The sequence below is a fragment of the Aquarana catesbeiana genome, linkage group LG04 (assembly GCF_042186555.1).
Source record: "Aquarana catesbeiana isolate 2022-GZ linkage group LG04, ASM4218655v1, whole genome shotgun sequence".
Lineage (NCBI taxonomy): Eukaryota > Metazoa > Chordata > Amphibia > Anura > Ranidae > Aquarana > Aquarana catesbeiana.
In genome coordinates, this window is record NC_133327.1 from 441161806 (window position 1) to 441187088 (window position 25283).

The window sequence follows — 25283 nt, forward strand, 5'->3', positions numbered from 1 at the left end:
AAAGCCTGCAAACAGTTTGCTGAAGACAAGCAGACTAAAAACATGGATTAATGGAACCATGTCCTGTGGCCTGATGAGAGCAAGATAAACTTCTTTGGTTCAGATGGTGTCAAGCGTGTGTGGCTGCAACCAGGTGAGGAGAAAAAGACAAGTGTGTCTTGCCTACAGTCAAGCATGGTGGTGGGAGTGTCATGGTCTGGGGCTGCATGAGTGCTGCCGGCACTAGGGAGCTACAGTTCATTGAGGGAACCATGAATGCCAACATGTACTGTGACATACTGAAGCAGAGCATGATCCCCTCCCTTTGGAGACTGGGCCGCAGGGCAGTATTCCAACATGATAACGACCCCAAACACACCTCCAAGACGACCACTGTCTTGCTAAAGAAGCTGATGGTAAGGGTGATGGACTGGCCAAGCATGTCTCCAGACCTAAACTCTATTGAGCATCTGTGGGGCATCCTCAAATGGAAGGTGGAGGAGCGCAAGGTCTCTAACATCCACTACTGACTGGAATGGTACCAGGTGATTGGAGAAAAGCCAATGTAGCACCAATATTTAAAAAGGGCCCAAAATACATCCCTGGGAATTACAGACCAGTTGGCCTAACATCAATAGTACGCAAGCTCTTGGAGGGGATGATAAGGGACTATATACAAGATTTTAGTAATGAAAACGGTATCATTAGCAGTAATCAGCATGGAGTCATGAAGAATTGTTCTTGCCAAACCAATCTATTAACCTTCTATGAGGAGGCGAGTTGCCATCTAAAAAAAGGAAGGCCCGTAGAGGTGGTGTATCTGGATTTTGCAAAAGCATTTGACACAGTTCCCCATAAACGTTTACTGTATAAAATATGGTCCGTTGGCATGGACCATAGGGTGAGTACATGGATTGAAAACTGGCTACAAGGGTGAGTTCAGAGGGTTGTGATAAATGGGGAGTACTCAGAATGGTCAGGGGTGGGTAGTGGAGTCCCCCAGGGTTCTGTGCTGGAACCAATCCTGTTTATTTTGTTCATAAACGACCTGGAGGATGGGGTAAACAGTTCAATCCCTGTACCTGCGGACGATACTAAGCTAAGCAGGGCAATAACTTCTTTGTAGGATGTGGAAAACTTGCAAAACGATCTGAATAAATTAATGGGGTGGGCAATTACATGGCAAATGAAGTTTAATGTATTAAAGTGCATTTGGGTGGCAAAAATATGAATGCAAACTATACACTGGGGGGTGGGGGGGGGGGGCCTCTGAGGGAATCTAGGATGGAAAAGGACCTGGGGGTCCTAGTAGATGATAGGCTCTGCAATGGCATGCAGTGCCAAGCTGCTGCTAACAAAGCAAACAGAATATTGGCATGCATTAAAAAGGGGGATCAACTCCAGAGATAAAATGATAATTCTCCCGCTCTACAAGACTCTGGTCCGGCTGCACCTGGAGTATGCTGTCTAGTTCTGGGCATCAGTCCTCAGGAAGGATGAAATGGAGAGAGTACAAAGAAGGGCAACTAAGCTAATAAAGGGTCTGGAAGATATTAGTGATGAGGAAAGGTTGCGAGCACTGAACTTATTCTATCTGGAGAAGAGACGCTTGAGAGGGGATATGATTTAAATTTACAAATACCGTACTGGTGACCCCACAATAGGGATAAAACTTTTTTGCGGAAGGGAGTTTAACAAGACTCGTGGCCACTCACTAAAATTAGAAGAAAAGAGGTTTAACCTTATACTACGTAGAGGGTTCTTTACTGCAAGAGCGACGAAGATGTCGAATTCCCTTCCACAGGCGGTGGTCTCAGCGGGGAGCATCAATAGTTTCAAAAAACGATTAGATAAGCACCTGAACGACCGCAACATACATGGATATACAATGTAATACTGACATATAATCACACACATAGGTTGGACTTGATGGACTTGTATCTTTTTTCAACCTCACCTACTATGTAACCAGCTCTGTGATGTCATCATGGAGGAGTGGAAGAGGACTCCAGTGGCAACATATGAAACTCTGGTGAACTCCATGCCCAAAAGGATTAAAGCGGAGTTCCACCCAAAAATGGAACTTCCGCTTTAAGAGCCCTTTCACACTGGGGCGGTTTGCAGGCGCTATTGCGCTAATAATAGCGCCTGCAAACCGACCCGAAAGTGCCGCTGCTTTCACACTGGAGCGATGCGCTGGCAGGACGGTAAAAAAAAAGTCCTGCCAGCAGCATCTTCGGAGCGGTGAAGGAGCGGTGTGTATACCGCTCCTGCCCATTGAAATCAATGGGACAGCGCGGCTATACCGCTGGCAAAGCGCCTCTGCAGAGGCGCTTTGCGGTGGCATTTAACCTTTTCTCGGCCGCTAGCGGGGGGTAAAACCGCCCCACTAGCGGCCGCATACCGACGGTAAAACGCAGCTAATAATAGCGGCGTTTTACCGCCGCCCCCGCGTGAAAGAGCTCTAAGGGAAGGTGACCCCCTGACGTGTCATTTTCTTTTGGGGGGGGAGGGGAGCAGAAACCCTCTTTTTAGAGCACCGCAAGAAAGTTCACCTCTCCCCCCTCCCTCTCGGCAATCATCTGGGACACGTCACAGGTCCCAGATGATTGCCCGGCCGGTCACAGCTCGGCTCGCGCATGCGCAGTGCCTCAGGCGCCCACAGTGACAATGCCGGCGCCACAGAGAGGAGGGGGAGACGACCGTGGCTTCGCTCTTCCGCATCGCTGGACCGTGGGACAGGCAAGTGACTGATTATTAAAAGTCAACAGCAGTATTTGTAGCTGGTGACTTTTTTTTTTTTTTTTTTGGGCGGAACTCCGCTTTAAGGCAGTGCTGGAAAATAATGGTGGCCACACAAAATATTGACTTTGGGCCCATTTGGACATTTTCACTTAGGGGTGTACTCACTTTTGTTGCCAGCGGTTTAGACATTAATGGCTGTGTGTTGAGTTATTTTGAGGGGACAGCAAATTTACACTGTTATACAAGCTGTTCACTCACTACTTTACATTGTAGCAAAGTGTCATTTCTTCAGTGTTGCCACATGATAACAAGATATAATAAAATATTTACAAAAATGTGAGGGTATACGCACTTTGTGAGATACTATATATATGCACATTCTACCTTTTGTTATAAAACATATCCAATAAAATCAAATTTCTGCATACATTTTGGCCAAAATGTATTCTGCTACATGTCTTTAGTTAAAAACAAAAAAAAAAAAACTTATAGCATCTACATACTATGGTATAAATACACTGGAATTTGCGCAGCTAAAGACGCTATACTTCTAATGGCGGTTATCAGAGACTTATAGTTTGGCAGACAATCTGATACTAACAGACACTGGCTGGGAAGGACATTGACGTCGCTAGTAACACTAATACAGTGATCAGTGAGAATACTGTACACTGTACTAACATGGGAAGGGGTTAACATCAAGGGGCCAACTGTGTGCCTAACAAGTGTAATGTGTGTTGCATTTACTTAGGCCCCTATTCACACTGGTGTGACTTTTCCTCCAACTTTGGACATCAGAGTTGCATGACAAGTCATACCCCATGATTCCCAGTGATAACCATTCATATCTGTGCGACTTCAAGTGGTATCGACTTCGGTCTGACTCTAATTCGAGTTGAGGTGCACAGACCTCAAGGTTACACAAGCAATCTCTGAAATTGCTGCAAAATCGTGCGACTTTCAAGTCGCGGCAGTGTGAAAGGGGCCTTAGAGATCTGGCTGCTTTTTCTCCCTGAACTCAGAGTTGATTTCAAGGAGAAGAAACAGCCAGATCGCTGTCAGTGTACAAAGTTCTATGTGTTTGTCAACACAGAACTCCACAGCCAATTAGTAGGTTTCAGCCATAAATCATTAGCGGACATCGGCTGAAAATTCATGCTGTGTCCAATCACAGCACGGGTGGGCAGGGGGCGCATGCATGCTTGCAGCAAACCTGGTAGGAAGGCCATGACATACAGGTACGTTGCCTAGCCTGGCTGTGCCACCCGTCTGCAGTAAGTGTACTGTGGGCTGGCGGCAACCGGTTAAACAGGAGAGCTAGGTATATTTTTATTTTTTGGTGCCAGTTGTCTGAAATGGTATAGTATAATTATGCCTGATCCTAAGGGAACTTGCATTTTCATTTTGTTTTAGTACAAATCCCTACTGCAAGGAATAAATAAATTTATCGGAAAGTATAGTGACACTGCCTGGCCAAATGTTCTTTGAGTGCTCAATTTGCTCTGATAAAGGGTGGGCACCTGCAGTCAGGTGTCAGCTTGGTTTGTGACTGGCCAGTTTATGTTGGTAGAAGTGTTTTCACAGGTTCACAACCTTTTTGAGAGTTTTTTTTTTTAGTTTTGGATAGAGCGGAGATGAATTAGGACACCTGTCAGGTTTTTATTGTTGTCTGTGCCCCGTATGGAGATTCTCCCTCTTGATGTCATGTTTGCCATTATCATTGAAAGTAAAAGAAAATTCCAAATGTTGTGTTGACGTCAGAACTCTAACAGAGGTGAGAACTTTCAATGGGGACACCAGTGGGACACAGATAGCAAAAGAAAAACTGACAGGGGTTAGGACTAGGGTTGCACCAATACATTTTTTTTTTTTTACCTGCGAGTAAGAGTAACGATACTTTTGGTCAAGTACTCACTGATACCTTTGCGGTGTGACTGGAGCCCATACAAAATGAATGGGCTCAAATCACACTGCAAAGAAATCACATATGATTTGAACAGGAATGTGGTGCAAATCCTGTCTGAATCGCATGCGGTTTCCCGCACCACTACTGTGTGAATCCAGGCTGAAGTCACTATGACAAGCCTGGGTTCACACCAAAGGCGTAACTAGAACCTTTAGAGCCCCAGTGCAAGAAACCAAGCAAGGGCCCCCCTAACCCCACTGGTCCAGGAGCCCTCTCGATCAGTCCCAGGGCCACTCCCTAGGAATCTGCGGCCCAAGAGAGAAAGAAAGAAAAATGGGGGAATTAGATAGGAGAGAGAGACAGAGAGCTTTTCCCAATGGCAGTAGTGTGTAAATGGGCAGGTGGTCCCGTTTACATCTGACCACCCATAGAGAAGAATGGGCTGTGTCCGCTCTGCATAAGCGGAAGAGCAGAAAGAAAGAAAGAAAGAAAGATAGAAAAAAAAAAGAGGTGAAGCAGCAGGTGACAGTAGTGAAGTGATCCCTGATTTGGTTTGCAGTGACCACAGTCTGAATTGTGGGTATATTCCAGACGGGTGACACAAGGAGTTGTGGGTGGAGCAGTAAAGTGTACACAATCTGCTTGTATTGGAGATTCGTACTACAGTCCCTCCCAGATGGAGGAGAAAGACTCATAGTGGAAAGACTTTGCTGAGTGCCAGGGACATTTCCTAGAAGCTGGGACACCCATAGGCTGACACACACAGCGGTCAGTGAGCTCACACCTGTTGCAGAGGGACCGGGAAATAAAGCGGACACCTCCCTGGCTTATCGCACTGACACATGGCTGCTGGCAGATCAGAACCCAGGAAGAGTGCCCTCTGAGCCCTCCCAGCTGGGGGAGCTGTCTCACATGGAATTCCCTGCTAGATGCAAAGTTTCCACTTGAAGAGCCATAGATTGTGCAGAGTAAACTTGTGATGTGCTCCATGGTCTGTCTTGCAGCGGCCCCCTTCCTGCCTTGGCCCCCCTCCCCCCACAGTGGCGGAACTCCAGGGTCTGGTCGCAAGTATGACCTTTGCAACCCTGGTACCTCTGCCACTGAATCACAGGAGCGGTGGGGGAACAGCATGCGATTCGGACAGGAATTTTGTATGTGCTCAAATAGCACCACAAAGGTATCAGTTTCGGGTATTGGAGCATTTTCACGAGTACTCGTGAAAATACTCAGTATTGGTGCAACCCTAGTCATAACCCTCCCTTAGATACAGTCATGATTTTGTGCATATAAAAGTGGTCTCTGCTGTTATCGATGGACTAGAATACACTTTGGCTTCATACAACGAAGTAGAAACTCTTAAAAGACATAAGAAAATGGCACTTACTCGCATCATCTCGCTTTCCAGCTGCTTCTTGCGGTGCAATCTTTGATGGTGAGACTTTAGAATATTTTCAACATGTTGCTCCATGAAGAACTTAAAAGCCTGTGGTGAGTAGCTCTGGATGCGAGACTCCCTTCTCTCTTCATCTCTCTTGTTCTTCCTGACTGGCACAGGTGATGTAGTTATTTGTTTCTTCTCTTTCTCAGTGGTTTCCACGGTTGATTCAGATGCCTTTTCTCCTTCTTCCTGAAAATTAGAAGTTCCTGGAGACAGATCATCTTTGTTGGATTTTTGTCCAGTTTCATAACTGGGAGAATTTTGTTGGAGCAAGTGCTTTGGGTATGGTGGTGGTGGTCCTTGGTAATTTGGTGCTTCTGTTTGGGTAGGCAACAAAGGACTGTTGTGAGGGATTCCTTCTGAATAAAGCCCTCCTTGTACATTCTGGGTTACCCATGATGGATGTGCTGGTGCCAGTGCAGTCTGAAGTTCTGGCTTTAAAACCCTCATGCTCTTTACAGGTTGCTGTATAGGGGCAGGAGTTATTGCAGTCACAGTTGTAGCAGAAGCTTGTGAATTAGTAGGATGCACTTGGCGAACTGCCATTGGGTTATTGAAAGAGTTGGACCTAACCGGAATATTATTCTGCCATGATGGCATCTCATGATTCCCAGGAGGTGACTGCGTAGAGGTGGACTGAGACCAAGAAGTTGGATGGTTTGGAATACTCATGTTATATAGCTCCATGTTGTGGCTATTTCTATTTGGTACTAGTACAGACTGTGGCAAATTGCCATTATTATAAGCAGAAGGGGACATTGGTACATTATTGCCTTGCATCTGCAATGCAGTATTATTTTGACCATTTGACATAGGATAAGGTGGAGGTTGTGGTCTTCCAACACCATTACCCGCTTGATGTGTTATATATTCAGTTTGTCCATTACCGTTCTGAATGCCAGCTCTCCCCGAAAAAAACTTGCTGTTGCCAGAGGTTTGCATGATAATGGGTTGTCTTCCAACAGGAACAGCATTCATAGGTCTCTGTGGCTGAGGCTGTGGGTTCATCATCTGTGCAGAGTTAATATTAGAAGATGGATATCCCTCTTGCCAACCTCCAGGTGGGAATGGGGAAATGCGGGAAACAAGAAACTCCATATTACCAGAGTAACGCTTTGTTTGGGAGTTGGGCTCCCAAGATTGTGGTGATGGAGTAGTTCCTCTAGGAGGAGGTTGTGGTGGTGGTGTAACACTTCTTACTTGTGGTGGAGGAGGTGGGTTCACTCTATGGCCATTGACTGGAATCTGTTGAGCAAAGGCTGGAAGGCCTGATCCAGATAATGGCCTTCCCATCTCTGACTGGGAACCAGGCATTTCTGATCCACCATAGATAACACTATCAGATAAGGGTGAAATGTGTCTCTGTGGAACCAGGGACTCCTTTGAACCCTTCCAGCTCTGCCTGCGATTCACAGAATGCTGGATGTTGCCTGTAGAAACAATGTTTTTAAAAAAAGGTTAGAAAAAGCACATGCACACAAAACCCTATGAAACTGCAATGACATCAACTGATTTTCCAGGAGTAAGGAGATTTTATAAAATAATGTATTAATCATATGCACAAAAGCAGTAAGTATAAAACTTTGAGCAGGACTTCATCTTTTTTCCTTGCTGCCTCTTCTATTTACAAATGTGTATGGATGCCTCTGCCATATTCTAGAAATGTGCCAGCATATGCATTGGCACAATCTTGGAAGCAGCAGCGGACTAAGAAATCCTTGAAGTCAACCTGTACTCTGCACATGCAGGCAATAAAGTGAACATGTTGTGTTTTTTTTTTTTTTTTATTTGATATTAAAATATTTTTAATTAAAAGCCCAATAGATTACATTATAGAAGCCAGCAGTTTAAAAAAAAAAACAGCAAGTAGGCTTAGGTTAAAAAAAAAAAAATATATATTATATATATATATATATATATATATATATATATATATATATATATATATATATATATATATATATATATATATATATATATATATATATATATATATATATATATATATAAAACATGCCAGATAATGTCAACAAATTATGGGACATTTTTTGGTGTTATAAATTATTTATTATTATTTTTTTAAAGGAACTTTTAAATTATATTTATCAGCTGAAACGGGTTAAACAAATATTATATGAATACAAGAGCCCTGTACAATCTTCATTTCCTTTGTTTATTTCTTTTAGATATGTGCAATAGTCCAGCATAAAACAACTCATGCACTTTACCTTTATTACAGGGGATTCCTATAAAAAAAACTGCTGCTCCTACTCCATATGCAACCTTCCCAAGGTTTGGAATTTGGTGAACACAAAGTGGACTATACCATTTGTTTCTATTGAGGAATCAATGTTTGTGTGTCTGAAGTTCAATTTAAAAATATATTTTTAAAGTTTAACCACTTGCCGACCAGCGAAGTACCGGTACATTGCTGGATAGGAAGAGTGATATTTCAGTCATTGCTGCAGCAATGATCACGATATAATTTTTTTTTTTAGGGCCGGCGATTCCCTTCAAATGTAAAAGTAATCCTAGCAGCTAAGCTGCTGAATTACTTTTACAGGTGGCAGAAAAGGGTCCCACCCCCTCCTTCCGCCGGGCTCTCCTATGCGATCGGGGAGCCCGGTAAGGATGCAACTGGCAGCATCCAGTTCCTGGGACACAGTAAGAGGAACTGATGTTGTTACTCCCACTATGTGACTTCAGAAACTGGAAGCGATGTGGGTTTTGTCACTTGTTTCGTGTTCATGTAAACAAGCTGTTACTGTCGTAAACAAGCATCTGATCAAACCGATCTTAGTTTGATCAATTACTTTGGCAGGCAGGAGGAGAGATCTGGGGATTAAAAGACTGCAGATCTCTCCATAAAGAGGGGAGAGAGCAAATTGGTGCAATGGCCACCATAGTGTAGTATATAAGACAAACACTACTTTGAAAAACTGTAAGTTGCATTTACAAGAGCAAGTGGAAGACAGTCTCAATGTCTGACCATAAGGGAAGCTGACCGGTAACAGCCAAAGAGATGGTGTAGGGCGCAGGGTGTTGCTGTATAGAAGTGAGGACTTATCCGTCTAATCGGGAAGCGGCTGTGATGACAGGGAACGTCCTCCTCCGCAGGGTGCCCAAGTCACCTTTTCATCAGCTTGACTGGCTTGATAGCTTGAAGCATCCACTGACTGTGCATGTTCATTGTGTGATGTCGGCAACAGGTGGAAGAGGACGTTCCTCAGTCATCGCAGACGCTTCCCCACTGGATGAGTTCTGGCTTCTATACAGTGACACCCGGCGACCTACTCTTTTATTGTCACTGTCCGCTTCTCTTATGGTCGGACGCCAAGCCCCGATGCTGCGAATCTTGTCACTTCCGCCTGTCTCCTACTTGCTCATGAGTGCAACTTACAACTTTTTAATAAAGCGTTATTGTGTGCATCCTAGATGGAGTATCCCCTCCTGATTTGCAGGTTGCAGCACCCACCTGTCAGTGTAGCATTTAATTAAAAAATGTTGGCTACCCACTAAACAGTTTTCATTTGTGTATTAAAGTGTTTGTTTTGTAAAAATTATTTTTCTACAGTTCCCTCTGCTATATAATCAGTAAGCTTTCCAGTGGATGTAATTTATAAAAATATGCTGTATACAGTGGGGATGGAAAGTATTCAGACCCCCTTAAATTTTTCACTCTTTGATATACTGCAGCCATTTGCTAAAATCATTTAAGTTCATTTTTTTTTCCTCATTAAATGTACACATAGCACCCCATATTGACAGAAAAACACAGAATTGTTGACATTTTTGCAGATTTATTAAAAAAAGAAAAACTGAAATATCACATGGTCCTAAGTATTCAGACCCGTTGCTCGGTATTTAGTAGAAGCACCCTTTTGATCTAATACAGCCATGAGTCTTTTTGGGAAAGATGCCACAAGTTTTTCACACCTGGATTTGGGGATCCTCTGCCATTCCTCCTTGCAGATCCTCTCCAGTTCTGTCAGGTTGGGTAGTAAACATTGGTGGACAGACATTTTTAGGTCTCTCCAGAGATGCTCAATTGGGTTTAAGTCAGGGCTCTGGCTGGGCCATTCAAGAACAGTCACAGAGTTGTTGTGAAGCCACTCCTTCGTTATTTTAGCTGTGTGCTTAGGGTCATTGTCTTGTTGGAAGGTAAACCTTTGGCCCAGTCTGAGGTCCTGAACACTCTGAAGAAGGTTTTCGTCCAGGATATCCCTGTAGTTGGCCGCATTCATCTTTCCCTTGATTGCAACCAGTCGTCCTGTCCCTGCAGCTGAAAAACACCCCCACAGAATGATGCTGCCACCACCATGCTTCACTGTTGGGACTATATTGGACAGGTGATGAGCAGTGCCTGGTTTTCTCCACACATACCGCTTAGAATTAAGGCCAAAAAAGTTCTATCTCGGTCTCATCAGACCAAAGAATTATATTTCTCACCATCTTAGAGTCCTTCAGGTGTTTTTTTAGCAAACTCCATGGAGGCTTTCACATGTCTTGCACTGAGGAGAGGCTTCCGTTGGGCCACTCTGCCATAAAGCCCCGACTGATGGAGGGCTGCAGTGATGGTTGACTTTCTACAACTTTCTCCCATCTCCCGACTGCATCTCTGGAGCTCAGCCACAGTGATCTTTGGGTTTCTTTTTACCTCTCTCACCAAGGCTCTTCTCCCCCAATAGCTCAGTTTGGCCGGACGGCCAGCTCTAGGAAGGGTTCTGGTTGTCCCAAACGTCTTCCATTTAAGGATTATGGAGGCCACTGTGCCCTTAAGTGCAGCAGAAATTTTTTTGTAACCTTGGCCAGATCTGTGCCTTGCCACAATTCTGTCTCTGAGCTCTTCAGGCAGTCCCTTTGACCTCATGATTCTCATTTGCTCTGACATGCACTGTGAGCTGTAAGGTCTTATATAGACAGGTGTGTGGCTTTCCTAATCAAGTCCAATCAGTATAATCAAACACAGCTGGACTCAAATGAAGGTGTACAACCATCTCAAGGATGATCAGAAGGAATGGACAGCACCTTAGTTAAATATATGAGTGTCACAGCAAAGGGTCTGAATACTTATTAGGACCATGTGATATTTCAGTTTTTCTTTTTTAATAAATCTGCAAAAATGTCAACAATTCAGTTTTTTTCTGTCAATATGGGGTGCTGTGTGTACATTAATGAGGAAAAAAAAAAATGAACTTAAAGTGGATGTAAACCCAATGTCATCCTTTCTAAACTACTGCCATAGGGGTTATCTATAAGGATATACATGCCTCCTGCATGTATCTTTACCTGTCAAATGTCTCCCCTCTGTCCGTTATTAGACCCGAAAAACTGCATATTCTGTGGGTGGGTCTGTTGTCTGGAGCTCGTGGGTGGAGTCGTGATGTCAGTAGACTCCCCGCCCACCTCTACACTCCTTGTCAATATGCATTTTCTCCTGTGTATTTCTAACACTGAACTTCTGCTGAACTTCTGCTATGATCTCTAACATCCAGTGAAAAGACAGGAAAGTAATCACATGACTTCAGCATGCCAAATCATGCTGAGATGTGGAACAGCCAATCCTTGCAGAGCTGCTGAAGAAAGGAGTGGGAGGGAATTAAAAAATAATGCCTGTGTCTTAGGCTAGTGCACGAGATATGTAAATCACCTGTCACTCACAGCAAGGGGGAGGATTTGACAAAGTTTTTCTCAGTTTGTCAAGATTTTTCTCACTGAACAATAAAAGAGGATTGCTCAGAGATGGATTAACTCTGTGTGGCAAGACTGGGCTCAAATAATAGGAAATCTTATACTCTACAGCATGATAAAAAAAAAAATTTCGGGTTTACATCCACTTCTTTAAATGATTTTAGCAAATGGCTGCAATATAACAAAGAGTGAAAAATTAAAGGGGGTCTGAATACTTTCCGTTCCCACTGTAATAGCTTACTTCAGAGCACCGTTCGGCGCTCAGCTGACTGCCCACTGTTCTCCTGTCCCGATGCGATAGCTGCAGGTGGAGGTGCTGGGAAACCCCCGCTGACGTCAGTTGAGAAGAAGAGAGGAGGGGAGGAGACCGGTGGGCAGTCACATCAGCGCTGAATGACGCTCTGATGTAAGCTATTATACAGCACATTTTGAAAAAAAAGACATTCACTGGGGAGCTTACTGATCTATATCAGAGGGAACTGTAGAAAAAAAAAAAGAAGTTTTTTTTTTTTTTTTGAGCAGGAGAGGATCAGGGAGCCATCAGGCAGACAGGGGAGGGGGGAGAGCACACAGAAGACACAGAGCAGGCTTCGGATGACGGAGGCACATACTGATGACTTCGGTGTCAGGGCTCTGCAGCCCTGATACATGGGAGTCAGCGCAGAGAGGTGAAGGTAGAAACTGGCAGGATCAGCCAGGTTTTTTAAGCTTTACAGGGGGCCAAATGACACAGCACAGGCACTGCGCTGAAAAACATGCTTTAGGGGAACAGGATCATTTTTTTTTTTTTTTTGGGTTAACAAACACTTTAACTATATATTGATTTGTGGTATCACACTTCCTTTTTGAGATTATTAAATGCTATACTACCATGCTGAGGTCACAAATTAACCATTTGGCTTTACCATTTTGTTTTCGCCTAACCATTCAAGGGCTGCTTTGTGGAGTGCTGTGGTCCCAGTGGATTTCTACTGGACCATTTTTTGTGTCATATACTCTCCATAAACAGGTCCTGTCATGGCCCATGCTATCAGAAGGGATGCCGTTCATCCCTTCTGATAGCAACAAAAGAGATAAAAAAAAAAAATACACAGTGCAAATTTCTTTTTTAAATAAAATAAACAAAAACAAAAAATATTTAAAGTGCCCATGTCCCCCCGTGCTTGCGCACAAAGGCGAACACATAAGTAAGTTGTGCAAGCATATGTAAATAGTGTTTTTTCCCCAAAAAAAATTGCGTTTGAGAAACTGCTGCGCAAATATTGTGTGACATAAACACCCACCGTTATATTCTCTATAATGTTTTTCAAAGGAAAATTTTTTGGGAAAAAATACACTGAATTTTAAATGCACAAAAACACTACACAATACCCAATGGTTTGGTAAAATATAAAAGCTGATGTTACGCTAAATAGATACACGTCACTCTTTAAATTGCTTACGCCCGTGGAACGGAGCCAAACTACAGTACCTAAAAATATCAGGCAATGCTTAAAAAGCCTGTAAATGTTACCAGCTTAGAGTTACACAAGAGGCCTAGTGTTAGAATTAGTGCTCTTGTTCTGACATTTCGGCAATATCTCACGGGTGTGGTGCTATTGCTATTTATATATGCGTGCAGGACCTATGTGCATGTGGGGATGGGGCGCTTTAACAAAATATTATTTATTTTGCTTAGTTTTTTTTTTTTTACAACGTCCCCTTTTTTTTTTTTTTTTTTGGATCAACTTTATTGCTATCACAAGGGATGAACATGGGTCATGACAGGTCCTCTTTCTGGACTAAAGCATCTGATTAAACCGAGATCGGTTTGATCAGATGCTCTCACAAGCCGGTTACATGAGATGGAAATCGGAAGTGACAAAATTCTCATTGCTTCAGGTTTCTGACATCACGCAGTGGGAGGAACATCAGTTTCTCTCACTGTGTCCCAGGAAGCGCATGCTGCCGGTTGCATCCTCACCGGGATCCTGTCCCAGCACCTTCTGTCATTTTGAAAACAGCGCAGCTGTTCAGGGTTCTGCCCCCACAGCCCATTCATTCCAAAGAATCTGTGAATGAGAAAAACATTCATAACATAGTTATTACCAGAAAACTCCTTTTCCAGGAATCCTCCAGGACGGTCACATGAGCTTATCATCCTGAAGGAAGGAAGTTTGTGGCTTGTAGTCCTAAATGGACTGCGTTTGTGCCGATCAGCACGCTCGTAGTCCATTCACACTTCCTACAGCTCTGTAACAGAAAACCCATACAAAGTTATGGGCATTAGAGCTGCAGGCAATGTGTGAAGGAGCTTGACATTGCACATGCAATGCACTAATCATGCGTGCAATGCTCTGCAGGCTCCTATGAAAAAAAAAAAATCACATGCTTTTCCCTGCAAGAATATGGGCATTTATTTATTCAAAAAAGGTGAACTTATCCTTAAAGAATCTGTGGGGAAAAATACTGTACTTTAAATCTATATTACAGCAGCTGGTGGCATTGAAATCCCATAGTATTACCTTTAATATACACAGGAGACAAGGATTCCATATTTAAAAAGCAAAATTATATTTTGCCTATGCAATGAATAATCCTATGACTACAGAACACATTTACACTCCCCTCTTGACCTATGGTGGCATAATCATGCCTTCTTGTGGAAGGCATTTTTTACAATGTTCACATTGGGAGAAAAAAAACACACATGTAGCCAGCAAAATCTGAAAAGCCTGAACTGATCTAGGTCACTCTAGTGCCAGAATCAGACTGACAGCCCTTCAATCAGCACCACTAGTCAGCACAATGGCTATCACCTCTGGCACTCCCAGGTACAAAACTCTGCACATGAGTTCCGACCATAAGAAACAATGCCTAAAGTACTGAGCTCTTAGCATTGTTGCACATGCCAAGAAAAGTAGGTGTAAGTACACACAATATTAATGCATGAAAAGCAAAAGAACTACTGTATTGCTGATGCTTCGTCCAGAGCATACAGACACACAAGAAATTAACGTTCGTCATCCACCTGGAGGTTTCATGCCAGAATGCAGGGGTCTTGCTGCAGCAGCAACTTGTGGCTCTCGATAGGGTTCTTGATAACTCATAAACTCAATTGCAGCTTCAATGCTATGACTGTTTGTTTGCTGTAAGGCTCGGACCACCATATCCTATTTAAAAAAAAAAAAAAAAAAAAATTATAGAAGCTGATTTACAAAGGATGAGTTTAACTTTAAACTCCATTGATTTACAAATACCCAAACTTTTTTCTAATATAAATATACAGGGTCAAGAAAGTGAAAGAATACATTTTTAGTTATAGAGTGGAGAGTGATTAGAAAAGCTGTCAGATTTTAATTGTTGACTGGGTCCCCCTTAAGAAGACCCAGTTTTGGCTATGGGATAGGAAGTGAAGGGGAATCTCCACAATAGGACACAGCTGGGAAAAAAAATTAATAAAATCACACAACTGACCCTCCCCTTCTCTAACAAAATAATTGAATTTGAAATGTTTTACTTCTATGGCAATTTAAACCCAGCCAGCCCCTGTATAACCCACCTCATCTTAATGACCAAGCAAGCAGTACCTTTGTCCCTCAATGGACTTCAAGAGAAAAATTTCATGAGAAGTGCTAAAATTTTAAATTTTCTTCACTGAGGACTGGAGCACAATTCATGAATTCAGAAACAAATGGGATATCAAAAGCAGTCCAGCAGGGAGCAACAGGCAAGAGACACAGAGATCCAAGACAGAACCAGGTACTGTCTGCAACAACCCGAAGATCCACTGACTACATCCGAACCTACAGGGCAGGGGAATGGCTAATGACCCACGGGAGGTGAGAGGATAAATCTAATGCTCAGACCTGGATAAGAATTTTGCCAAAAGAAAGGGACTACCTTGAAGTACTGATTCAACAACAGAAGCTGTGAGCTAAAGAAAACCATCAACAGGTCAAGAAATATAACTAGAACAGATCAAAACCAAGAAGGGTCAATAAAATTAAACACTGGGTGGGTTACCAGCCCTAAAAACGATCCCTAAGGGAAAAATGGACACAAGGTCCACTAGGTTAACCCCTTGGCGCCTACAATACACATATATGCAGCCTCTCGGCAGGTGGGCCTTAACACCGAGTGGACGCGTACACGTGGCCCTGTGTAAGCAACTTACATTGCTGAGAGTGCATTCCTTGCACGATCCCAGCACAGTAGCCAGCGGGTATCAGTAAGTTCCCAAAGCATACTTGCGATCGGAAGCTTTCCAATCATGTGACTGCTTTGACAGCCAATCACAGCGGTCACATCATCTGAATGCACCCCTCCCGGCTTTTAGAAACCTTAAAGGCCGAGAGGTGGATATTGGGAAGGGGTTAAGACCAGCCAGTCTGAGGATGACAAAAGGCCCAAACCCTAAAGTGGTTTTAAAAAGCAAAAGGTTTTCTTACTTTAATGCGTTTTACGCATTAAAGTGGTTGTAAACATCAAATATGAAATAAGCATATTCCTCTTGTCTCATTTAAGAGCACAAAATGTAATTTCTGCCTGCTGCTTCATACCTCTGCTATCAACATTTATCACTTCTGATAATCTTTCCTGACACCAAGAGAAAAAAAAAGGTGACAGGGGAGAGTGCTCCAGCCGATTGGCAGCCTCAGCTCTGTTCCTGTGTACAAGGGGTTGTGTCTCTTCCCTCCAATCACCTGGCAGAGCTCTCCAAACTGAGCTCTGCAGTGTGTAATGTCAGCTCTCTGCCCCCTTTTTTTCTGATATCTCAGACAAGCTTTATACATTCTGGACTTTGAATTGCTGCAGATAAACAGGTACAACTGATGTGGAAGGCTTTTTCATCTGTGTGTATCACCCGAAGCTAGTCACTTAACTGGGTATATGCAAGGGTTTACTTACAACCACTTTAAAGGTAAAAAAGCGTAAAATAGCAGCTCCCCCCAGCACAGTGTGGGAGAATGAAAAATGTAACGGTCTGCTTTAGGCAAAAACAACATTTAATAGATAGCTTTGAATGAGGCCTTTGGCATCTTAGATAAATTACACATTAATAATTCAATAATTACCAGCTCTACCTCATCAAATCCAGCAGTCTGCAGATCATGAAGCATTTTTCTATTGACTTCATTTCCTGAGGAATTTTTAAAAGGCTGTAGGGAGTTGCGAATCTCAGCCAGGGCTTTATGATATGTGACAAACTTGGGTGGGTTCCTTCCTTGCCTCGGATCTTCAGTTTTGGCAAGTGGCTGTTCAACCTTAGCAGCATCTGATGGTTTAGGAAGATGACGGAGGCTTTCACGAATTTCCAGCAGCATCTGTCTGCTATTGCCAGTATATGTGCTTGCTGGGAATGTCTTGGGCCTCATTTGCCTGTATCCCTCTGGCTTCTCCACCCTCTTCATGAAAACACATGTATGTTGGTGACGTCTTTCAGAGATAAAGCTAAAATTACAACTAGACTATGTAGTGTAAACTTAGAGCTGGTTGCAGAGAAGTTATCTTCTGAGTACAGTTGTGTGTAGCTATGTCCAACATATACACAAAATCTTGACCTGTATTGGTAAATATATTAACCATAGCATCAGCCGACTACATAAGAAATACAAATCGTATTAACTACAAAGAATCAGCTATACTCAACAAATCAGAAGAAAAATAGTGCCAAAATACCAATCAAGATTATCAGGTCTACTATACAGCATCCACTGTGGTTAGTCAACATCTAAATGCAAGTTGGGCAAAAATCACAGCAAACATAAGTAAAGGTAACTGCAGTGCTGGATGGGGGTGAGGAGCAAAAATGAGCTCTGGCATGTTCAGACAGGAGTTCAAACCTTCATGAGCTATCCCACCAGGAAGTTGTCACTGTGGATAGCCAATTATAGGCAGCTGAGGAATTCCCCATCCCACAGCCAATATGTATACACATCCCTTGCATAAGATCTGTGAACCAGTAGTCCATAGAGAGGGGATTAAGTCTCTCCTCAAAAAGTTATAATTCAGCAGCTACAAATACTGAAGCTGCAGACTTTTAATAAAAAGATACTTACCTGTCCATGGATCCCGCGCCGTCCTCACCTGGGCTGGTTCTTCACCAGTCTTCGGGTCCCCAAGGCCGGCATGTTTACTAAGGGAAGTTGGCTGGGATTCCTTGAGGCTTCACAGCCAGCTTCCCACTGCGCATGAGTGAGCTGCGCTGTGTCTTCTGAATGGTCCCACAGCCTTCTGGGACCTGTGACGTTCCAGAAATCTGTGGGCAAAGGAGGGCAGAAATGAGAGCAAGTAAAATGCAGGTGAGAGCAAATATAAGCACGCTAGTAAATGTAACTACCATCATTCACGCATTTTTTTTTTTTATATAATATATACACACACACACACACACATACATACATCTCTATCTTGGAGTTCATCTTTCAAAGCAGGAAATGTATGAACATTTAGATATTAACTAAGAATAACGAAAAAAAAAAAAAATTAAAAAAATAAAAATAAAATATCTGTCTCAGCAGGCAATACGGGGAATTTACTAAAATTGGAGCAGACAGAATCTGGAGTGAATCCTCAACAATTGGCTCCCATCTTCTCCAGCCTGTTCAGTTAAAGGCTAAACGCCATCTTTCCACCATACAAATCCATGGCTCAAATCGCATCCCAGAGACACTGAATGTAATTCGCACAGGAATGTGCTGCAATTCCTGTGCAAATTACATGCTGTGTCCCACGCCACATCAGTGTGAACCCAGGCTCAAACTGAAAGTCTGTACCTCTTGTACAGGCAAGGAGATGGAGAAAGAGCTTGCAGGAGCCCCGGCTTTGCACCCTTTATCCACTGATCGTGGACGCAGTATTTTGCAGGCTTCTGGGGAAATAAAAAAAAAAAAAAAAAAAAAAACGCATTTTTTTTCCCCTGCAGAAAATAGACGATTTTTTTTTTTTTTTTTTTTTTTTTAAAGGTGGACTTTATTATTATTATTATTATTACACAGGATTTACAAACCACCAACAATTTGTGCAGCACTTTACAATATAAAGAGGGACAGTACAGTTATATCAATACAACTCAATACAAGTGGGTTAGGAAGGTCCTGAGACCTTCCAGAGAGTAGACTAACGTGGGTCAAATTTCGAAAGAATTTTCTTTCGAAAATCTTATCTAAGAATTTTCGTTCAAATTTCCCACCATTAGTGGGCTGCAGCAACAGCCGATTTTCGTGCGGTCATCAAATTTAAGTAAATCGGGCATGTTGAAAATGTTTTGAAAAACAAACGATTTTCTAATCAATGATGGGAGAATCGTGCGAGAAATGTAATCAAAAAAGAAATGCGCATGTGCAAGAAAAGAAAATTCCCAGAAGGAAAAGATGATTCCCAGCCACGAAAATTATTTTCTATAGCAACAGGAGGTGAAACTAAAGGCTTGGTTGGTCGAATTTCGAAATCAATCGTGGTACTATCGGATCACAAAATGCACAAAATTTCTGATTTTGAAAAGAAAATGCAACCATGTATGGCCAGCCTTAGCCTTTATCGTTTATTTTAAAAGCTTAGAGGCTGATTAGTTGCCATGCACTGCTGCTCCAGTCTTAAACTCAACACACACACACACACATTACAATCCAATTGCACATTCTCCTTTAGATCCACCAACAGCTATATAGTGCAAGGGCCTGCCCAGTTGCCTCTAAAGTTTCAAAGGTTTTAGTAAAGCAAAAGCCGATAGTGTGCGCGCACAAATTGTATTGTCAGACTGTAATGTGTATGATGACCCTTAGGTTGATCATACACTATACAATCTCCTTTAGATCTTCCATCAACTATGTAGAGCAGTTTAATAAGAAAAAAAAGCTATGTGGTGCAAGGGTCTGTCTGATTTGATGCCATTTACCATTTGATTACCAGACACTTTCACCCACTTCCTGCCCAGGCCAATTTTCAGATTTAAGCTCTGTCACGCTTGAATACCAATTACTCAGTCATGCAACACTGTACCCAAATTACATTTTTAGCATTTTTTCAGACCTTTCTTTTGGTGGAATTTAATCTCCACTATTTATTTTTACTTTTTTGCTATATAGATAAAAAAAAAAACACCTAACATTTTGAAAAAAAAAACAGGTTTTTCTTAGTTTCTGTAAAAATAAATAATCTGGTAACTTTCTCTGCTAAAAATAACCCAAATCTGTATTTATTATTTAGTCTGTGTAAAAGTTAGTCTACAAACTATGAAACTGTTGAAAATTGATCAATCCTGATGTCGTCATTTCTTCAAGTGGTGTTCCACCCAAAAAAAATAAAAAATACATGAATGTGCATAAAATAAAAAAAAAAAAAATTTGGAATTTTTTTTTTAATTCACCTCTAAATGCCTGTTGCTAGGGGGTCCCACGTAGTCTGCCTCTTTCAGTGCCTGGGCTGGTGACATCACTTCCCCTCGGCACAGGAAGGGCTCAGCTCTGCTCCCTCCCTCTTGTCAATCATCTGGGACCTATTACAGGTCCCAAATGACTGAGCGGCCAATCACGGCACCGCTCGCGCATGCGCAGTGGGTGCCCGGCTGTGAAGCCACAGCCCGGCGCCCACAGTTGCAATGTCGGCGCCGCTGAATGGAGGGGGAGACGGGCGGGGCTTCGACCCCCCGCATCGCTGGACCCTGGGACAGGTAAGTGTCCAATTAAAAGTCAGCAGCTGCAGTATTTGTAGCTGCTGACTTTTAATTTTTTTTTTTAATGGGAACTCCTCTTTAACATCTTGCAGACCGCCCCACGCACATAAACTGCAGCAGGGCGTCCGCTCTGTGCCAGATCACGTATCCAGTACGTGATTTGACACTTCCAGGTCTGGGGGCGTGCACCGTCGGCGACCCACTCCCGCTGTGATTGGACACAGCAGGAGCCAATCAGCGGGTCTGGCGGACTCGATGTACGTCGGGACCTGCCGATCGTTCAGGAAACAGGCAGAATGGCAGTCTGGTTATGTGAACAAGGCAGACCGCTGTTCTGTGAGGGGAATGTACTGATCTTTACCTTCTTCTAGTCAAAACACCTCCCCCACAGTTAGCAAGCACAACTTTGGCATACATTTAACCCTTTGATTTTGATCGCCCCTGATGTGAACCCCTTCCCTGCTAGTGTCATTAGTACAGTGACAGTGCATATTTTTTAGCACTGATCACTGTATTAGTGTCACTGGGCCACAAAAAGTGTCAGTTAGGTGTCCGATTTGTCTGCCACAATATTGCAGTCCCACTATAAGTTGCTGATTGCTGCCATTGCTAGAAAAAAAAAAAAAAAAAAAAAAAGTAAAAATATCCCATAGTTTGTAGACGCTAAAACTTTTTGTGCAAAATCAATCAATATACCCTTATTGGGATTTTTTTTTTTTTTTTTACAAAAAAAGTAGAACACATACTAAATTGATGAAGAAATTTGATTTTTATTAAATTTTTTTATTGGGTAGGTTATATAGCAGAAACCAAAAAAAATTTTTTTTTTTTATTTTTTTTTTAAATTGTGTCTTTTTTTGTTTATAGCACAAAAAATAAAAACCGCAGAGGTGATCAAATACCACCAAAAGAAATCTCTATTTGGGGGAAAAAAGGACAAATTTTATTTGGGTACAGAGTTGTCAGTTAAAGTAACGTAGTGCCGTATCGCAAAAAAAGGCCTGGCCATGAATGGAGTAAATCTTCCAAAGCTGAAGTGGTTAAGGTCCTAAAATGCCAAGACAGTACAAATACCCTCCAAATTATCCCTTTTTGGAAAATAGACAGTCCAAGGTATTTAGTAAGAGACGTGGCAAGTTTTTTGAAGTTGTACGTTTCTGTCACAATTTTTTTTGAAAAATTAAATAAAATGTGTATTTTTTTTTAAACATACTCTCACTAGAGCAGTACAATGTCACCATACTAGTGACACTATACTGCTCTGGGAAGGTGATCAGGATTTTTTTTTTTGTACGATATGATGGTCAGTGTAGGAGCAATTCTTTTTACACTGTGAAACTGAATAGCATCTATTCATGTGCCATTGTGTACGAATTGTGATAGCTGTGATTGGCCAGATCTGCTGTGATTGGTCCTGTACCATGCAACCACTTTGATCAATCACAGAGTGCATCAAAATAGTACACAATGGCTATGAAGGAAAGCCATTGTTTACAACTGACGTGATTGCTGTGATTGGTGACAGTGATCACTTGGTACCAGGGCCACGCACAGTGGCCCAATACAAGGATCTCTGTTCGGCTGTGTCTTGTGGACACAGTGGGGTTAATTTACTAAAACTGGCGCAGTTCTGTATACAAACCAATTAGCTCCCAGATTTTGTTGTCAAAGCTTAACTAAACAAACTGACATTGGAAGCTGACAGGCCACCATACACAGCTTGCACTAGTTTCTGTGTGCTCCAGTTTTAGAAATTCTCCCCCAGTGGGTCACAGACAGCGCAGCTGCATGGCCCCTAGGGCATGTATGAGCCACGTAAAGGTGAAAACGTCATGATATTCACCGTATCAGTTCGTACTGTAATATGGCCAGGCGGGAGATGGTTACATTTAGGTTTGTCCTCATATTATATAGATTTGGTAAATCTAAATGAGACTGTACAATCCGATTGTATAGTGTATTACCAGTTTTAGTAAATGTCACTAATTAGCTTTATTTGCGGGGCAGTAAAATATGAGCAGTTACTGCAATGACCTCACACTGCAGAAGTTTGAAAACGAAACCTGACTTGGTAGCAATGTGATACTAAGTAAACTGATCAAGAGGACAGAAAGTGACAGTTGTGCTTCTATATGATAACAGTTGTTCCATATTCCTGTACTTGGCTGCCAGGTGTAAGTCAGCTAAAACATGAACACACTGGTCCCAGTCAAATCATCAGGCAGCCAGAGACTACAGTGATCGTCACTCAGCAGCACTGCCAGGCAGCCAGAGACTAAAGTGATCGGCACCGACAGGCAGCCAGAGACTAAAGTGATCGGCACCGACAGGCAGCCAGAGACTAAAGTGATCGGCACCGACAGATAGGCACAGACTAAGGTGATCAGTGCTGACAGATAGGCACAGACTAATGTGATCAGTGCTGACAGATAGGCACAGACTCAGGTGATCAGCGCTGACAGATAAGCACAGACTAATGTGATCAGTACTGACAGATAAGCACAGACTAATGTGATCAGTACTGACAGATAGGCACAGACTAATGTGATCAGTACTGACAGATAAGCACAGACTAAGGTGATCAGTACTGACAGATAAGCACAGACTAATGTGATCAGTACTGACAGATAAGCACAGACTAATGTGATCAGTACTGACAGATAAGCACAGACTAATGTGATCAGTATTGACAGATAGGCACAGACTAATGTGATCAGTACTGACAGATAAGCACAGACTAATGTGATCAGTACTGACAGACAGGCACAGACTAATGTGATCAGTACTGACAGATAAGCACAGACTAAGGTGATCAGTACTGACAGGCACTAGCACATCAGTGCCGGGAGAGCTTCTCTCTGCAAGAAACAAACAGAACAGAACCTCTCCAGGCCCGTGTCGTCATCACGTCCACGTAACGCTGTCTTCAGGCCGCTTCGGCCTCTTTGTCTTGAACGTGCGCGCTGTATGCCGAGAAAGTGTCACAGCCATCCTAATGAGCCCGGCGGCCTGTGAGGAAGAGCCCCTCCACTACTCCGTACAAGGGGATGACAGGACGGGGAGAGAGTGTGTGTGTGTGTTGGAGGAACGGATACTCCGCCCCCTGGCCGCTTTACGGTAAACCACATATACACAAGCACCTATGTGCAGCGCTCACCCCGGTGCCCAACCCCCCTCTCTATAACAATGGTTTGCCCCAATCCGTGCTGAGTACGAGTTCACAGACTGCCCCCTCCCCACATAGCATTCTCACTGACCGCTAATTCCTGCCAGGATCCCGGATGTTGCTATGTCGTTCCCCTTCCTCGCTCCGGTTCATCCCACTGTCATCCACCGGGCAACCGAGATACGCCCATCAAACGTCATTACGTTTGTTCCACTAGCGTCACCTCACGTACAGAGGGAAGTGACATAGGAGACCAGCGATATGTGGAGATAATCCATGTCGGCTTTGTGAAGCACAGCGCCGCCCCCACGACTGCCGGTACCTATCAGAATTAGCCAATACCGTACCTGATGTTAACCACTTAAAGCGGTTGTATACTTTTTTTTTTTTTAAACTTTTACCTACAGGTAAGCCTATAATAAGGCTTACCTGTAGGTAAAAAAAAATCTCCTAAACTTGTACGGTTTAAGAGATATTTCCCTCGCAATGAGCCGCTGACTGCAGCGGCGCATGCGCACAGGGGATTCTCAGCTGAAAGCCCGCTGGGACTTTGCTGGACAGAAGTCTCCCACGCGCATGCGTGGGAGTGACGACATCGCAGCTCCGGCCACTCACAGCGCCGGAGCCGCGATACCCGGAAGATACGCCGAGGGCAAATGTCAGCTCCCTCGGCGTGGACAGGGTGAGATGCTGGCGCCTCGTTCTAAGGTAAGTATCTCATAATGAGCTAGTATGCGGTGCATACTAGCTCATTATGCCTCTTCCCTTACAGGTGTAGGGGGAAAAAAAAAGACAGCGGGTTTATTACCGCTTTAAGGACTGGAAGGTTTTACCCCCTTCACAACAGGCCATTTTTTGAGATACGGCACTGCGTCACTTTAACTGACAATTGTGCGGGCATGCGATGCTGTACCCAAATAAAACTAACGTCCTTTTTTCCCCACAAATAGAGCTTTCTTTTGGTGGCATTTGATTACCTCTGCGGTTTTTATTTTTTGCGCTATAAAACAAACAAAAAAAAAAAAGTGAGAATTTTGAAAATAAATATTTTTTTACTATAATAAATATCCCCAAAAATTATGTAAAAAAACAAAATTTCTTCAGCAGTTTAGGCCGATATGTATTCTGCTACATATTTTTGGTAAAAAAAAAAAATCGCAATAAGCATATATTGATTTGTACAAAAGTTATAGCATCTACATAATAGGGGATAGATTTATGGCATTTTTATTATTTTTTTTTTTTACTAGTAATGGCGGTGATCAGCGATTTTTAGTGGGACTGTGGCAGGCAGATTAGACACTTTTTTGGGACCAGTGACATTATTAAAGTAATCAGAGGTAAAAAATAGCCACTGATTACTGTATAAATGTCACTAGCAGGGAAGGGGTTAACACTAGGGGGTGATCAAGGCGTTAGAAACCCCTCCCTAGGGAATGCTTAACTGTGGGGGAAATGTAGTGACTGGGGGAGAAAGATCACCCGCCCTAATCACTAGGAACAGACCATCTATCTGTCCTCCCCTGACAGAACGCTTTGTGTCCGATTTGTCTGCCGCAATGTCGTAACCCCGCTATAAGTCACTGATCACTGCCTTCACTAGTACAATAAATAAAAATATCCCATAGTTTGTAGACCCTATAACTTTTGTGCAAACCAATCAATATACGCTTATTGGGGATTTTTTTTTTTTTTTACTAAA

General features: G+C 42.9%; 1 protein-coding gene across 2 annotated transcripts in view; it reads right to left on the reverse strand.

The window, feature by feature from the left end:
• Positions 1-23818, reverse strand: part of LATS1 (large tumor suppressor kinase 1) — a 45945-nt gene extending 22127 nt beyond the window's left edge. Inside the window, exons 1-4 of one of the 2 annotated variants that reach the window (XM_073627451.1) lie at positions 23673-23818; positions 16817-17302; positions 14770-14911; positions 6015-7498 (exon numbers count right to left, since the gene is read on the reverse strand). In XM_073627451.1, coding sequence (XP_073483552.1) covers positions 6015-7498; positions 14770-14911; positions 16817-17152 — 1962 coding nt within the window. In that variant the 5' untranslated portion in view covers positions 17153-17302; positions 23673-23818. The remainder of the gene's footprint in view (positions 1-6014; positions 7499-14769; positions 14912-16816; positions 17303-23672) is intronic. The other variant, XM_073627452.1, reaches the window with a different exon arrangement.
• Positions 23819-25283: the final 1465 nt, after the last annotated feature.